The sequence below is a fragment of the Podarcis melisellensis genome (genome assembly GCF_964234715.1).
Source record: "Podarcis melisellensis genome assembly, chromosome: 4".
Lineage (NCBI taxonomy): Eukaryota > Metazoa > Chordata > Lepidosauria > Squamata > Lacertidae > Podarcis > Podarcis melisellensis.
In genome coordinates this window covers 46252674-46270943 of record NC_138531.1, presented here as the reverse complement: position 1 = coordinate 46270943, position 18270 = coordinate 46252674, and the positions used below count along the sequence as shown (strand labels likewise).

Here is an 18270-nt window from a genome sequence, read left to right as displayed (position 1 = left end):
TTATATAGCTTTATGGTGGAATTTTTCTAATGCAAGAGAGCTCAAATGTGGGAGAGGTAAAAATGTCACAAAACAGTCACATGTATTGTGTTAGAAAAAGTTAACGTAACTAGTTTCTTGGGACTTAGCTACTTTAGTCAAAAACGGCTTTTTGAATGTGTTAGAAACATGCAGCACTAGTTGGCGCTGGAGAATAATAATAATAAAAATCTTTGCAATTTTCCATAGAGGTTGTTGTTGTGATTTCATTTCTGACTTATTTATAGCACCTCCTCCCCCCCCCCCCCCGTGTGTAGATATACCCCTAGGGAGGTTTTTGCTTGGAAAAGTATGTAGGACTTTTTTTTTTTTTACTGCAATAGGTTAACATTAACTGGGACCAAAAAAAATCAGCTCAGTGGCTAAAGTCAGTAGCTATTGTGGAATATTTTTGTCCACAGTTTTTTCATTCATCCTAAGTGGCTGGAATTTGGGAACATTGTTTACTACTGTGCATGTGACAGTAAATCAGGAGAACTATGTTAGTTCAGTTTATGGGTAAATTCTTCAGTGAACAGCGATCTTGAGGTGAAATCCAATTCTTTTTTTTCTTGCAAAAAGGTAAAACCAGCAATTCTGGAAATGACCGATCCACTTCCCTAACTCATTCCTTTCCCCCTTTTTCTTGATCTGCCCTGAGATCAAGGGTCTTATATAAATTCTAATAATAAAAATTCTAATAATAATAATAGCATAGTTCTATAAAGCCAATCAGTACAAATGGTAACAGCATATAAAACACGCTCTGTTTTCTGATAGCTGTGACACCAGAAACTCCCCGTTTCTATACTGCAATAATAGAAGAAAATTCAGCTTTGGACTGTTCACTGAGTTTCACACCAAAAGAAGTAAGTATATGAGATAATAATAAGCAACCAATTTTTTATCATGTGAAAAAGGGTTAACTCTATGTAATACTTAAAAAACCCCTGCTGAAGTCATCTTAGTCACTAAATTACTACATAGCAGCCTGTATAGCCTGTATAGCAGTGAAGCATGTACCTTGTCGTCGTACTTTGGAATTTGAACGGAATTTGGAATCCAAAATGTTTGGAAGCCCCATTGGACGTTCAACCTCCAAAAACAGTTCACAAACCGGAACAATCACTTTTGGGTTTGCATCATTCGGGGGCCAGAACGTCTGAGTACTAAGGTGTTTGGGATCCAAGGTACGACTGTACATAAAGGGGGAGGGATAGTAAGGGGTTTTTCATGGCACTTCTTATTTCTGTTTCTTTGCTGCTCTGAGGAAGCTGTTATCAGTATTCCCACTGTGCCTGGTAGAAATGGTTTGCCGATTCCCTGCTTCTGTTGCCTGAGAGTCCAGGTATTTACCTTTGGAAAACCAGTCTTCCTAGGTAAATAGCCTAATTGGGAATCCTTTACTGCCAATACTAATATTTGTAATCAAGGTCCTGGAATTAGTCAGGCAAGATTTTTTTTTTTATGTCATGTGATTGTTTGGTCTTTAAAGATTTACACATCTGTAAATCAGCCAGAAAACTGATGGTTTCTGTGCATGATGTACTGATTTGCAAGTAAGCATAATTTGTGGATTTTAAAAGGAAGGTAGGTAAAAATATTAAATTGCTCTATAACCAATGATCTGGGATTAGCGCTGTTCAGTGAAGAGTGTAAAATATCTCATGGTAAAGGCTTGAAGTAGCTTTTATTAAATGTGTTTTGGGTATGTCAAGTGTTCCAGTCCATAGGCAAAATCATTGTTCAATTTAGGCATTCCCACACACAGTATGCGTGTGTGTTCTGTATTCCTTTTTGTTATCAGTGAGAAAGTGATGACTTTTTCCCTCTAGGTGGCAGCATATGACTTCAGTCTTCCAATAAACATTAACGCTGATGAGGATGAACCTTCACTGAACACCAAAAAAACAAGTCTTTCTGGTTCAGCAAAGCATATCATTGTCCCACGGCCTCAATTGTTGACTATACCTACTAAAGTGTGCAAAGTTCAGGGAACTGGTAGGTAAACCTTAGAAACAACATAAATATGTGTGCAATATAGCTCTCTTGCCTCCCACCTGCACCCTTGAGCTTTTTCTTGATAGAAGTGGGGAAACCAGCTGACAGAACAGAGGGGCTAGATCTGTGCCTTGACATAGCAGTTATTGCAGTCAAGTGATAACTTGGGTGTCTGTCCTGTCAACATTGTCCTGATGATGACAATAATGTTACACATTTTAAGTAACATAATTAAACAGCAATATATCTGAGTGCAGAAATAAATGTACATAAGTAAAATAAACAAAAACCATGGAAGCAAACTCTATACAAAAAATCAAAATGCAACATAATTACAGTATATATCTAGAAAAATCTCATAAATAATGCAAAAAGCTCTTACATATAATCATACAATTACCAAAATAATTTACATACACATTACACAAAACTAATATAAACATACATCCATAAACTCAACAGGTCCGCTCTCCTTGCACCGACCACATCACTCAGTCCACTCAAACATTCAACAAGCAATTATCATGCACATAAAAATAGGGACTGATGTAATTTTCAGTGGCAAGGAAATGATGCTAGTAATCTTAGATGCATTTAAAATATAATAAACTTTGCATCTTGATTTCCCCCCTTATGTACACATCATTCTATACTTGCTAACTCTGCAGCCTCTCCCAGCAGTTTTTCTTGTTTCAAACAGTATCAACTTTTATTAACCACAGGAAATTGGTCAGTGTGGAAAAAAGTGACTAAGTAACTTACATTTCACTTTGGCTCTCTTTAGTTTTGAGTGCAACACTGGGTATAGGGAAGGAGACATGTTACAAAGAAGCATTTCCCTCCAAGGCTGCACCCAGACTGGCAGTTTTACATGTAACTGGCTACCAAAAGTTACACAAGCGTTACACAGTGTGTGTTACATTCAGTGATCAAGCACTGATTGTACCCCACTTCTCTGTGTTCTGCATCCCTACCAGGGAGTAAGCCCAAATGAAAGTAATGAAGCTTATTCCTGAGCATGTGTACATAGGATTGTGCTGTAGTTGTTTGGACCAATCAGAAAAATCCCTGAAGCTCTTTAGTCAGGTATAAGCTTTATAGCACAATGTGCTATGCCAGTGTAGTGGTACCTTGGTTCTCAAACTTAATCCGTTCCTGAATTCCATTCCAAAACCAAACCATTCCAAAACCAAGGCACGCTTTCCCATAGAAAGTAATGCAAAAAGGACTAATCCGCTCCAGACTTTTAAAAACAACCCCTAAAACAGCAATTTAACATGTATTTTAGTAACAAGACCATTGATCCATCAAATGAAAAAGCAATAATCAATATACTGTACTATAAAATAAATAAGACAGTATTATAGATGATAAAAATTAACATTATTTTTTTCCCCTTACCTGCACTGATGATAGTCATTGTTTGGATGGGGGACTTCTATCCATTTCCGCAGTCACACAATCCATCAGTAGCTGAACTGGGTTTCACCGAGTCACAAAAACAAATTAGCCGGAAAAACCTCAAAAACAAAAACGCAAAATAAATAGCAAAAACAAAAGAGCCAAACTTAATCTGTTCCAGAAGTCCATTTGACTTCTGAAATGTTCAAAAACCAAGGCGCAGCTTCTGATTGGTGCAGGTGCCCCGGAAACAATAGGCGGCAGCCACATCGGATGTTTGGCTTCCGAAAAATGTTCAAAAACCGGAACACTTACTTCCAGGTTTTTGGTGTTTGAGAACCAAGGTGTTTGATAACCAAGGTACGACTGTATAATGCCACCAAATACAATGCTGTAAGTGTTGCAGATTTTTAGGAATTGGGTGCAAGATACCGTCATATGATGTAAAGGTGAATCGGTTATAAGACATGCCTGATAGGCTCTTGTAGCAGTTGGTCCCCTCTTCCACCGAGCTTTCCTTTTTCATTGTAATAGCTAGCTTTAATAACGATCACAATGCAGATGTGGTACACTAACTCAGAAGAAAGTCATTTCAAAGTGTGCATAGCACCACAGCCTTAAAAGTATTTTATCAAATTCTAGGCTGTATATAGTACTTTTATTTCTTTATTTCAATGCAGCAATTACTCTATGAAATAAAAAGTAATGCTATTGTTTCTTTCTGTTTCTATTATTTCTTTATCTATACTTAAATTTGAGCAGCAAGCATAATCAATACACTTTTATGTAAAATGTAAGTGCCATTACAATAATAGAGTGGCTAATAATGGGTTTATGACATTCAGTGGTTTCAGAGAAAATAGTATGACTTGAACTCTCCATCATTAGTGAAAATTACTTTTTGACTATGATTAAAATAGATGGATTTAAATGCTACTTCAGTTCAGTTTGACTTAATTAGCAGCAACTCTAAAGCACTTCCCATTGTCTTTGAAGAATACTGTATTGTTTGCTTTAAATTCATTTGAAAAGAAGGAGATACTGACTTCGTCGTGATAGGTATACGAAAAGACATCCCTTTTATTAATTATTGTGTGCTTTAATGTTATTTTCTTCTTGTTATTTTGGATGCAAATTTAAATTTTTAATGCTCGTTATACGTAGGTTCAATTCAGACCTTGTAACCTAGTCCTGCATACCATAGTTTCAAGGCTGGAATCATGCCGTAGACTCACATAATTCTACTCTTTTCTTCTCTCTCCTGCCCAGATTTCTTCCAATGCTTAATGATTTTCTTTAACCATAGTTTGTTATGACATCTAGATCGGCAAACTACAATTAAGCCTGCTTCCAAGTCACTGTTTACAAATTCTTCAAATTATGAAGATTCAGATGTCTTGTGGCTTGCAAATTTATTACGACATAAGCTTTTGTAGACCACTCTCAACTTCATCAGATCCATTGTATAGTCCAAAACTGACAAGTTTTGGTGGGACAGTATGTAGGAGAGTGAGGGCACAGTGAAATGATATTCAAAAGGAACAGATCATAAAAAAATGGCAGTGACTAATTAAAGTTTAGTTGCTCATCTTCTAGTATGAGAGGGATCATAATCTGTCAGAAATGCCCTTTTGCATTCTATGTAGGACAAACAGGTCAATCTCTAGGCAAAACAATAAATTAACACAATCTGATTCAGCACTGACAGTACCCAGAAACCTGGAGGGGGGAACATTTCAACCTACCAACACCCTGCAACTGACCATAAAAATGGCCCAAACAAACAAACAAATGAATTAGAACTCAGCAAGCAATCCAATTTTGTCACCTTGGATTGAGATTATACATTTTTATTAAATTACATGTTTTAATTGGCGAACTAATGGCAGGATGTTTGTGTTAACAGCAACATTGCTTTGTTAATTTGTCACTGTCATTACTGTACTTTGCTTTCCCATAATTGTCACTGTTTGTTCTTTCAGCATGTTGTTTCTCTTTGACTTCACTCTCATATAGCCAGAGCTGGCCCACCTGTGAGGCAGGGTGATGCAGCTGTCTTGGGCAATAGAAGGCCACTGTGGGCACTCTGCCCGCTCTGCTGCCATTGGCAGAGAAGTGGCACCGGCAACAGCACTGGTTTCCGATGAGATCTTGCTGAAATCTTGCAAGATCTCACGGAGTGCAAAAGTCCTCGCAAGATCTCACCAGAAGCCTTGCAACCCAGGGAAGGGAGGCTGTGGCAGTGGAGTGGTGTGGCAGCACGTTCTTGTTTTACATCAGGTGGTGAACAGGGCACACCACCCCTGCATATGGCCAGCAGCAGATGGCAGCATACCAGAGAGTGGGAGGAGCATGACGGTGAAGTTGGCATGGCACAAACATGCCAGCAGGAGCACTAGATTGGCCCAACTGATGTGACTGAACCATGCCATTCTTGAAGTGCCCCTCCTCCTCTCTATCACGGTATGCTGCAGGAGTACGCTTGATGAAATGGTCTGTGCTGTATTATAATTTATACCGCAATAATGGTATTAGCCTTCAAACTACTCAACAATTCTGTGGCAAAGTTGCCACAGTACTCTTTGTTTTGCCCTTCTGGAAATGAGCAAACTATGTTTGAGTTGCTGGGAGGAAGAAGAGAGTCCAGACTGTGAGAACCTGTGGCATATTCTTGTGGAGGGTCAGATTTGTGACATTTGAGCCAACGTCTCAATCAAACAGTGAAAGTAAGTCAGTTCCAGGAACGTCTAAGTGATTATAGGTTTTAAACAAAGGATACTTGCAGAAGCATTTGTCCAGAGCTTAAAAATAACTGTGTCTTTTTTTCTTTCTACAGTATTACAGCCACCACTGCAAGTTTCTCCTTTAGAAATCATATTTCAGTATTGTAGGAGAAGTTTGAAGTTAGGTGTTATAAGTGACAGCAGTAACATAAAGGTAGGTATGTTACAGAGATGAGTGGATCTTCCAGTTCTGCTTTACTCTTGTTCTGTAGTGAATCATTAAACGGAGGTACATTTATTGTTCATGAGAAATGTGCTTTCTGTTTGTTAAATGACAAAAGCCTTGGCAAATAAAAATATTTTCAGTTTGGGTCTGAAACTCAACCATGAGGGAAACAGATGCATCTCTAAGAGGAGATCATTCCAGTGTTGATGCTACCGTAGAGGTCTTTCTACACATCTTCTCACTCAAAATTCCTGTGGGGACCGCAAGCAGACAATCCCTTTCCTGATGATTTTAAGGATCAAGTTGGCTGGTATTGGAGCTTCTCCAGATTATTTGGACTCTGGGCCATTCAGGGCTTTGTAAAACACCACTAACACATGGAATTGAGCCTGGTAGCACACAGACAAGCTAGTGCAGAGCTTTTAGGACTGCTGTTACATGACTCCATTTTTCTGCTCCACTTAAATAACCTGATAGCCATTGGGCTCATACACACGTTTGTTTGTTCTGTGATTTCTAGACACAGTTTTTCTTTTGTCCCACCACTTTCCCCAGGAAAGCCTGCTGCTTACTGCTGAATCAGAGCAAACACCAACCCACAGAAAACTGAATTGACATTTGTTCCGATTCAGCAGTAAACGGTGAGGTTTCTCAGGGAAAGAGCCAGGACAAAAGAAAAACCTGGTGGACCCATGCCTAGAAATCATGGGACAAACGGAAGTGTGAATAAGCCCATATTCTACACTAACTGCACCTTCCAAACCGTTTTCAAGACAGCCCTGTGTAGGAGTCATTGTAATTATACAATAATCCAAAAGTGAGGTCACCAGAGCATGGGTTACGGATGTCAGGCTATCCTGATTCAATAACAGCCTTACTGGTCAGCCAGTTGTAGCTGGAAATAGGCACTCCTTGCCACCAACGTCACCTGTATCTGCAATGACAACCAAGGTCAAGGAGTGCATCCAAGCTATGCACCTACTGTATTGGGGGGGATGACTTCTACCCCATCCAAAACAGACTATCTTCCAAGTTCCTGGACTGAAGAGCTGTCTATCCACAGTACCTCTGTCTTACGTGAATTAAGTTATAGTTTATTAGCTCTTATCCATACTACATGGTAAGTACCATTATGTGCTCCAATCTGTGTTTGGTTATTTTCACTATGAGACTGGATCTACCTGTGCACCAACCGTTGTTCAGCCTGTTTCGTAGCCCAGAGTACCAAGGAACATTCTGAGCTTCACCAGAGCAGAGAGGGCATTGTAGAGTGATCACATTGATATCCTTACTCATTTTGCCATTCCACAACAAGACTTAAGTCTATCAAAGCAGGCATCAACCAAATGGATGACATTTCTAGGGCCTACCTCCACATTCAAGGAAGGATGGCCACATATGGTTTTTCCAGTTTGTTACCACTAGTTCCACTTCTAATATCAAATACTTTGCTTACGACTCGCCGCAGCTCCAGGAGTTTTCATGGACTTGTCTGTTGCCCTGATAACATATTTCCAGACTCAAGGGTTTTGTTTCCATCCATACCTAGATGACATCCTGATGTCACTATTTTTGCGTGATATATTTAAGTATTGCTCCTGAAGTTTTCCTGTAGCACGGTGGGGTGTGGAGCTGTGGGGCTGCCCTCCCAACACTGATTTTACCGCAGCTTTCCTGGACAGGTCTAGGGTGGCACAGATTGGCAGCAAAGTTGAATGTGCAGGTCTGCCAGCAGGAATAGCAACTGCTATAGCAACACTGGTATCAGGAGGACGACTGCATGACTATGCTATCATTTGGACTGCTACTGAGGTTTTGGGAACATAAACTTGAAATCTGAGTGGTGGTACATGACTTTGTGGACTCCAGTCTCCTGAATGGTAATTAAAAATAGATAAGTATATCTTGCTACAATAATGAAAGTAATGATCCAGCTCTATTCCTCCACATCTTTCTACAGAAGCTACACCTGAAAAATGTCTCAAAGAAACAGATTACTTGGAGATTTGATCTTGATGCTGCTGGCAAAGCAGTAGATTCAGGCATCTTCAAATTTAGTTTGTATACTGGAGTTCTCTATCCAGGCCAATCTACAGTTGTTACCATATGCTTCTGTCCATGTAAGTATCCCCCCAAACCTGATTCAGTTTGCTCTCTCTTTCTGTGTTTAAAATTAATGCTGTATGTTTAAGCTTCCTCCTTTGAAAGGGTTTTGAAGACTCTGAAAAGCAGCACCACCATTTATATTTCCTATTCTGTTTTAAAGCAAACACAATTTTCAATGAATGTTTGCAAAGTAGTTGATTGGTACCAGAAGAACACAAGTTGTAAATTCTGTATGCATAAACAACCATAAGCTAGGGAGGTTGACTTGATTCTGAACAAAATTTAATTTGCTGATGCTCAGAAGAATTCTAATTGCTCCTATTTGTTGTCTTATGAAAAGTGTACTTGCAATGTGTTTATAGGTGTTTGGGAAACATCAGTTTCTATCTTGAAACAAATATGCAAGCCAGAATGAATCAGCTGATAGTTGTTGAGCTCCACATTCCACCATGCAGGAACTGGATTTCGGTCTGGGAAATACTGAGAAGGCAGTCAAGGTTGCTTTGCTGCAGCCTCAGACATTGCTGCTTTATTGTATAACATATTTGACATAGTCAAGGGCTTACAAGTCTCTCGAGACTAGGCCTGTGTCATGGATAAAGTTAAATTCAACTTCCTACTAGTACAGCTGTGAACTCACCTCTCTCTTTTCAAAGCCAGCCTGTCGAAAACTTTGCTTGCTGTGCATCTATAGAATGTTTGATAGAGACACTACAAAGAGAAATAGGGTCTTAGCACTTTCCTTGCTTACTTAGAACAATTTCTGTTGTTTTATGTTGGAAAGTTCAGTAATGATAAGGGCTAGTGATAGGCACATCACAAAGTGTGTATTTGAAAAAAGAGGTGTAGGTGCAGGGAGCTGTAGTTTTATCAAGATTGGTGCAAGCAGGTTAACTGCTAAATCAGCCATTCAGTAAGTCCGCAAAAATAATTACTCCACATTTCCCTGTCCTGCCTACTTATTCATACATTTTGATGATAGTAATATGTCAATTAAAGGTGAAAAAGATACCGTCTCTAAGGCAGTGGCGTAGGGTGGGTTGTCAGCACCCGGGGCAAGGCAAGTAATTTGCGCCCCCTAACCCGTGGATTTGCGCCCCCTAACCCTAACCCCCAGATGTTGTGCCAGGTGCGGCCGGCCCCCCCTGCACCCCCATGCTACGCCACTGCTCTAAGGCTCTCATACCTAGCTGCTGGGCAGCAGTTTTTGCTTGACTAGATGAAGAGTAGTACAAGCCTGTGTCAAATATAAGTGATACTTGCCATTAAGGGATGTGCTGCAGTATCAGTGAGGAGCCTATGGAGATATTAATTGTGAACTTGCTCACTACTGATGTTGTATCAAAAGTTGTCAAACAGAGTATGTTATCTTTTAAACTTGGCAAGAATGAAGTAAATGGTAAAGATCTTTGAAGTGAGTCATTGCCCTTCATAAAGGCTGGGCCCCTTTACGAAAACCTCCAGCTGGTATAAAATGCTGCAGCCAGACTAGTTAACGTATTTTTCGCTCTATAAGACGCACCAGTCCACAAGACGCACCTAATTTTTGGAGGAGGAAAACAAGAAAAAAAATATTCTGAATCTCAGAAGCCAGAACAGCAAGAGGGATCGCTGCGCAGTGAAAGCAGCAATCCCTCTTGCTGTTCTGGCTTATGGGATAGCTGCGCAGCCAGCATTCACTCCATAAGACGCACACACATCTCCCCCTTACTTTTTAGGAGGGAAAAAGTGAGTCTTATAGAGCAAAATATACGGTAGTTACCTCCAGCACATACCTCCACTGCTTAAAAACTTGCACTGGCCTCCAATAATCAATCAATGTTCTTAACTCATAACAACTTAGGTGCATGATACCCCTGTCCGATCACTGAGATCTTTGAGGGAGTCCCTGTTACTGGTTCCCATGACTCCCATGCATTATTCATATCTACCACATGCTGTGTGTTCAGCATTCTAGGTCCAGTTCTTTGGACCTCTTAGCTGAGATCAGGCACGCCCCTCCTTGATGACCCTCATGTGTTTGGTGACTGCTTTTTAAAAATTTCAGCAAGCATTTAAAATGTGATTTTATGGTTAATTTTCATTGCTTTAATGCTATATCCTTATTGAATCCTTCTTGGACCCCTGTTTTCCATTACATAGAAAATGTAGTATATAAAGTTGAATCCAACAGAAATGCTACAGATTTCTACAGTTTAGCATGCTTAGCAAGAATCTAGTCTAATCTGCTGCTTAAAAAGCACACTTAATTTATGTTAATATGAATAACCATTACATTCCCCCCCCCCCCAGATTGGGCTGGGGACTATACAGCTCAAGTGCCAGTTCTTCTGAATGAAGATGTGTCTGTTTACCGAATAGTCACTTTATCTGGGTCCATGACATCATCCAAGATCAACTTTGAGCCTCAGCTCGTGATACTGACTCCGGTTCCTCTCAATGTGGAAACAGGGGTAGATGTCTGTATAATTCCTCAGGATTATTTAAGGTAAATTACAATTTACCTAAATTACAGTTTAAGTTGCAATCAAGTATAAACTGCTTTCCCCTATTGGAGTTCTTCTGTAAAACTCTCATTAATTTAAAGGGTGAGTTTATACATGTGAGAGGAAGCGGCATTTTTTTTTTAAAAAAATGAGATTAATTTATACCTTCTGTTTTCAAAATAATGTCTTGTGCTGCTGATAAATGAATAGGGGAAAAACAGTTGCAACAAATTGTGAAGTTGCAGGATAGTTTATCTGTGAGACAGGCTCACCTACATCGCATTTCCTAATTCTTACAATAATATGTATTAGGGATCTTGGGTTAATTAATTATCCCTTATTATGTGTCAGTAATTTGTTGTGAGACAGGGTATGGCATTGGATCAGAGCAGATGGCCAGATGCAGAAGTGAAAATCCTCTGCAGGCCACTTGGACAGGTGGGCAGGTAATATGATGACACCAGGTGACAGAAATTTCAAGTCACAATTGCAAATGAAAATTCTTCTGTTGTAGCCATAGCTTGAAGCAGAGCTTTTTGAATTTGGTGCCGCCTTTTCACTTTGCATGGCATCAGAAAAAAGGTACCTAATTGAAAAAGTGCCAATTCAAGCCATGCCTACAGAGAGTGCTTTCTTGAGTCTTTTTTTTTTCCACTGTGGCTTGAATTGTTTTTCAACTTTCCAGTGCCTGATGGCTTATGATGCCAAACATGGAGAAGATACAGTAAGTATGCACCCAAAAGGTGGGCCAACCTTTGAGGCCCCATGTTCTTAATTAGGCCTGTGGGCTGGAGGTTCCCCACCACTGCTGTAATGAAGCACAAGACTGCAGAGTAGTTGCTCATGTATAAAACGATAATTCGAACCACTGTAGCAAACAAGTTGGACTTATGGATGTCAACATATAAGATCCTGGTTTGATGGTGGATCAGCTCCCGTTGTGTGCTGGTTCAGGACCAGACATCATCTCATCTAAGCCTATGCTGGACTGTTTCAACATGCTACAGGCTTTTTCCCCTGGAAATTCATTGAGTTAAGCAGAAAGGGAAGTTGGTCCTCTGAAGGCTCTTTCTGTAGCATCCATAGGGCTGCCAGGACAGCTCTGCTTGCACACAGCACCATATCTAGAATTTGATTTCGTAAGGAACATCTGAGACCTGTTTGCAATTTAGTTATATACCATTTACTACCTAGCCTATGATGTTACTTAAGCTCCAGCTGCCAAAATTTTGGGGTTTTTTTGGGGGGGGTTTGGTGCTGTGGAGGTTCAACTAGCCTTGTAGGATTGTGCTAATTGTAGGATTGTGTTCACCAAAATATATAAGTTGGTGATTTTATAGGTTTTTGATCTACGCATTCCTTTATTATTTAGAATGAATTGGATCTAAGGAACTATTTATGCATGCCCTGGAGGGCTTTGGATGTTTGTTTGTTAAAGAACTCGTCACATCACATGATAAACCTCTTTTAGAACTTGAACAGGGTATCAGCTTGTGATATACTGCTGGCAGAACAGAAAGTTGTTGAGCTTTTTTGAAGTAAGGGAGGGGTCATAAAACGCTTTAAAAAGCCTGTGACAATAACAACCAGGCAAAGTAATAGAGATAAGCTAAGTATCACAAACGATCGCCCATTTCACGGACAGAACGAGGGTGGCGGGGGCGGAAACTTCCACCACAATTCTAAGTGCAGCCGACAATTTAAAGGGAGCCCGCGATTGACCACGATGATTCAGGGATCGACCTGTTGATTGTGATCAACCTGTTGGACATCGCTGTGATATAGCTTGGGGTTGTGCCTTTCCACTTGAAGAAGGAAGTTCTACTGAGTGTTCAAGCCCTTGACTTTGCTGAAAATTGTTCTTTGTACAAACACTAAATGGTGTTCCTAGCTGAAGTGGCTTTGCAAAAGGACTCAACAAAGCAATATGCAAAATCAGCTTGGTGTTACTTTAAATTTTACTCTTCAAGAAGCTGGATAATGTAAAAGTATAAACTTTGAAAATTATGAATAAGATTTAATATAACCTGAAGTCCTTCACCTTTTGTTTATGAACTCCCAAGTAAGAAGTGCTTGTTTAATACAAATTAGCTGTTACTTTACTCAAAGGATTCTCATCTGACAGCTAATTATAAAATGTATTTTTTTCCTTAAAGTACTTCTCTGAAAACAACTGTGAAAATATATTCTTCAACTTTGTTACGTTGATCCTTTGGGACTACATATCTTGCTGCTTCTTCTTTTTTTATTAGTTCGACAGTCTTGCAAGTTGAAATTTCAGAATTGGACTCTGGAGAGGATGTTCATCAGATTAATCCTTTAACAGTGGATTTTCCAAATGGCAATGTAATTCAAGTAACATCAGAAGGAAACAATATTGGATTTACCTGCCATGTCAGTTTCTGTTCTTCAAAGCCAATTTCCTTTTTGAAGAATGTCTTCTTTGTTGATGGAGAAAAGAACAGGTAGTCACATTTAGGTATTTCTATGTGTAGAGATAACTTGGGAAAATTCTTAAAAGATGTTACTTAGCTGAGGGGAAGTGTATAAAAAATGGAGAAGGATGTAGTCAGATTATGTCTTGAGGGCAAATCTCATTTGAAATGCTACTGTTTGAAATGGTTTCTTTACTACATAGAGAGAAATCCAAAGAACGAGTGACCCAGTGTTGGTTCCAGGATTTTGGTGGCCTGCAGGAAAAGAAACCTAACTTCGTTGAGCCAATGAAGTGGCCAAATAATCCATCCACCTGAGTGAAGAGGGGATAGCTCCCCACCTTTTCACTAGTGGTTTCCTCTTTCCCACTCACCTGCAGAAGTGGGACTGAAGAGGAAAGTGACATTGTGTAGTCTTTTTAATAGGAGGTGTGGCAGCATAGCTCAAGTTCATTCTGGCATAGAAATAGGTTCAGGAGAGTTACACCAGGTGCCAGGACTAGGGGGAGAGGGGAGACAAAAAACAAGAAGACAGTTGCAAGGAATGGGGCATGCTCAGCACAAAAACTCTTTATATCGACTGCTTTTTATCTTGGTCTTTTGGAGCCTCCAGCTACACTTTCTCCTTCTCCTTGCCATGAAAGACAGAAGTGGCAGGGCTTTTTTTTCAGGGGGAACTCGCCAGAACTCAGTTCTGAGGTGGGGTCTAGAACCTCTCAGGTGAGTTCCGGCAGCTCTCAGGTGGCTGCCATTGCCATTCTAAGAGAAAAAGGAAGGTGTTTATGGTGAGTTCTGGCACCTCTTTTTCTAGAAGAATAGCCCTGGAAGGTGGGTCTGTGGGCTGGTAGTGAAGTTAGAAAAGAAACAGCAATAGAGGGAGGTGCGCAAGCATGTAGCTGATTGCTACTCCTTCTCACCATTGTAATTTCTTGGGTGTTTCCTAGTTTTATTTATTTATATTAATATATTTATAAATTGTGCTTCCTTCAAAGGAGGTCAAGGCTATGTGCAACACATACATTAGCATTATAACACAAACAATAAAAGCATGCTAAAAAGAAGTAATAAGAATTCAGTAAACACTGATTCAGATATTGTTGCTGAACATTAAGCATTCCGACATCAAGTGGTGAGAGTGTTCAACTAGGACGTAGGAGATCAGGGATCGAATCTCCACTCAGCCAAGAAGCTCACTGGGTGACCTTGGGCCTGTCACAGTCTCTCAGACTAACCTACCTGGCAGGGTTGTTGTGAGGATAACATTTAGAGGGAAAAGAAGTGTGCATGCCACCTTGAACTCCTTGGAGAAGAGGTGGGATATAAATATAATAAATAAATTAACAAAAGCCTGGGTAAATAAAGTGAAACCTGAAGACCAGGAATGAGTTAATAGTTATGCCCTGTTTTTGGAGTGTTGCTCAATTAGTATTGTTTTAAAATAAGCTTTTGTATATTCATGATGCACAATTACAGTATAAAATTTATATTTCTACCCCACAGAATTTTAGCTTCCCCAGATGCCTAACAAAATGGATAAATATTTCTAGAAAACATTAAAAACCCATCCCATGAAATAATGTCAGGGACCAGAAGACTAAAACAACCAGCAATTATGCCATAAATGCTCTCTAGAGATGTTTTCCCAACCCATGGTCTTAAAGGTGTAGCAAAAGAACAAACCTGATTATGAGTGCATAAATTCCTGAAAAGCTTAACAAGCAGGTGATGCTGTCATTTGGGGACTTGTCTGTCTTTAAGCACATTAAACGTGCTTTCTATCCTCAGGGCTGAAAATTACTGAAAGCCACTAGTCACAAGATTGAGGCAGAGCTTGGCATAGTCAGCTAGCAATTACATCATTTTTTTTTACTAATATCTAATCTGTCTTACAAAATTTCTAAATTGTTTGTACAAGGATTTTCCTTGTGGCAAGGAGTTCCATAGCTCAGCTTTCCTCAAGCTACATACATACATTTCCTCTGGAGGTATTATGACAGGCTTCCCATTTTAGGCAGAATTTGCTTTGCTGTGTTTGTCTTTTGCCTGGTGTGTTTATTCCCTTCCCTTCTACTAAAATGAATGAAAGTGTTTATGTGCAGACATATGAATGTATTCATTGAAAAGGGCCATCAATATATTGTTGGACTCCAGCACCCATCACCCCCAGCCGGGGTGGCCCTTGGTCAGGGATGATGGGAGCTGTAGTCTAACAACTACTGAAGGGTCACGGGTTTCTCATGCTTGCATTACAATGTGTGCAGTCTTCAGTTTGGGGCCCTGGTACCAAAGAAACTGAATGTGTTAATTGAAAATACCTCCTGTTGTATTTCTAGATTTCCGCTTCAGGTGTCTGCTACGGCAGAGAATTGCCTCCTTACTGTGTATCCCTACCTGGCATGCCACCTTACCAACCAACAAATTACCCTGAGAAGTGGTGAGCAGAGAAGGTTTTATCTACTTAGAAACTTTAAAGGATAGCTTAAATGCTTATCATAGTTAACACATTGTAGTGAGATTATCCTTAAAAAGGGCTTTTAATTTTCTTTGGCTACCAAACAGCATTTCAATTGTATTTCCTGTACAAGCTGATACTTTCTGTGGGTGGGAAAGAGTAGCAGTGAAAACTTAAAATGCCCAGTGTTATTCAAATGAAGAAAAACAGATAATAAGCAGGAGGAGAGAGAGAGAGAGATAGAGAGATAGCGAGAGAGAGAGAGAGAGAGAGAGAGAGAGAGAGAGAGAGAGAGAGAGAGAGGAGGATCAATGAGTAAATCAAGAATGAATAAATTTGCAGAAGGTGCAAATCAGTAGCGGTAAATGGAAGCTGGTTCTCCACATACAAAGTGAGGTAACTCTCCACAATCTCTCTCTCCCTCCCTCCCCCCCTTCTCTCTCATCCCCTTCCTTTCCATCCATCCACACACATACCCCAGTCAGCTGTTTATATGTGCTTTCCCCCCCTTTACACCCTTCCTTCCCTGCCTCCAGTCGGGACTTCCCTGATGCTGCTGAGAAATTGATGCGGGGTGAAGGGAGCTGACTGCTTTGCAAGTCACCTCTTCACTTTTTACAATTTGGATAAATTTTGCATCAAGAGAAGCAGCAATATGAGCGACCTCTAGCGTTGGAAAGGGCTCTCCTCTCAGATTCCTGGACCACCACTTCCTTCTTCATTCCCACTGCTCCACTCTCAGCCAACACCAGTTAATCCTACCAATCCTGTTGCTGCATAGCTGCCACCCCAAACTAGTATTTTGAGGAGGAGGAATATGACTGCTTTTGTACTCATTAATTGCAGAAAGTATTGTAAAACGTGTAATGTTACATTTTAATCAAATTTATAGATTGTAATGAGATAATTTACAGCACTGGAGAAACTTTGCAGCATCCATGCTATGTTCCAGGATCATGTTCGCAAATATCTTCTGGTACTTTTGAGAGAATCACCAACTCTGAAGATTCTCTTGCAGGTATAATATACAGGCTTTCTTTACAACCATGAGGGCTAGAAATGTTTGTTCATGACAATTTAGATTTCCAGGGTTTGTCTGAAGTTACTAGCTTCTGTGTAAGATTCCAAATCCTGCAGCATGGCTATAGCTATAGCTATATAGGTTTACAGACACCTGTAGGTTTAAGAGGTATCCTTGTTTAGGAGATGTGCTATGCAGTGGCTATGGCCCTACTAATACAACAAATAAAACTGACTTAACTATGCTAATCAGGATTTTATGTATGTTCCTGGACAGGATATCAAAACAAATATCACATTCTTGGGAATCAATATTAGAATGTTTCAACAGATGCTGCTGCTGAGAAAAAGAATATGAGCTAGTTTATTAGTTGTCATGTGGGTTCACCCTAAAAGACCAAATATTAAACATTAAACAATAAATAAATACTGGACTAGATGGACCATTAGTCTAATCCAGCAGTAGTTTTGAAATCGACAATCTGGCTTCTATTCAGAGGGAATGATTTTAGCAGGGTTGGCCAACCACAGTTCTTTGAGGGAGGGAGGGATTCAGTTCTGCTATTGGCACTTGCTTGAAAATCATCGAATTGTAGAGTTGGAAAGGACCCCGAGGAACATATAATTCAATCCCCTGCAATGCAGGAATATGCAACTGTCCCATACAGGGATTGAACCTGCAGCATCGCTCCATGCTCTACCCAACAGGTGAAACTCACAAAACAATAGAGGGGATTTTAACTACCTCAGAACTGTTAAGGCCTGCAGTTGCAGGAAAACTAGTGCAGATATCCTTTTGAAATTTGGCAGCATTCATCCCCACAATGGCATACCACACCTACAAATGAAACCAGATTCTGTCGAAAAGAAAAGAGATTTTTTCCTTTAAAAAAATAAAATAAAAAGCCCAAAAGCAAACTTTAGACGTGGCCAGCACCTCTTTGCCTGGAATTTGCCAGCTTTTACCCAGCTAGGAGGGAATCATACACCTGCAAATTTCATTTGAGACTGTCATAAAGAAAATGAAATAAGGTTAGTAATTTGAGTGATTTACCTATGTTAGTGGGAAGGCACAATGCTTTGTTTTTCCTGAACTGAGATTCACATCTGAGGTGCTGAGTAGTCTCTAAAGCAGCCTGAGCTGATTTGGGGCTGTTTTCTGAAGTGCTGAATTTTGTGATGAGTGCACATCTCTACTTAGTATACCAACAAACGTATGGTGGAACTGAAGAAATGTCAGTGCATTTATTATCAGCTGATCTAATTAATTATGTTCCAATATGGAGCTATATGTTGATTTGGTCTGCTTTGATAGCTAATGATTTCTTCAAAGTAGTGTAGCTACTAATCAGCCACCACAGTGTACAAACCCACCCGAAGTCCTTGGTTTTATTTCCAGCAG

At 39.9% G+C, this 18270-nt stretch overlaps 1 protein-coding gene across 1 annotated transcript in view; it reads left to right on the top strand.

Moving 5' to 3' along the window:
• The window catches only part of CFAP47 (cilia and flagella associated protein 47), a 200419-nt gene that overhangs the window by 30777 nt on the left and 151372 nt on the right, over nucleotides 1-18270 (top strand). The window contains exons 21-28 of the mRNA XM_081908931.1: nucleotides 799-887; nucleotides 1854-2019; nucleotides 6257-6357; nucleotides 8330-8489; nucleotides 10768-10963; nucleotides 13214-13426; nucleotides 15730-15830; nucleotides 16741-16866. Coding sequence (XP_081765057.1) covers nucleotides 799-887; nucleotides 1854-2019; nucleotides 6257-6357; nucleotides 8330-8489; nucleotides 10768-10963; nucleotides 13214-13426; nucleotides 15730-15830; nucleotides 16741-16866 — 1152 coding nt within the window. The remainder of the gene's footprint in view (nucleotides 1-798; nucleotides 888-1853; nucleotides 2020-6256; nucleotides 6358-8329; nucleotides 8490-10767; nucleotides 10964-13213; nucleotides 13427-15729; nucleotides 15831-16740; nucleotides 16867-18270) is intronic.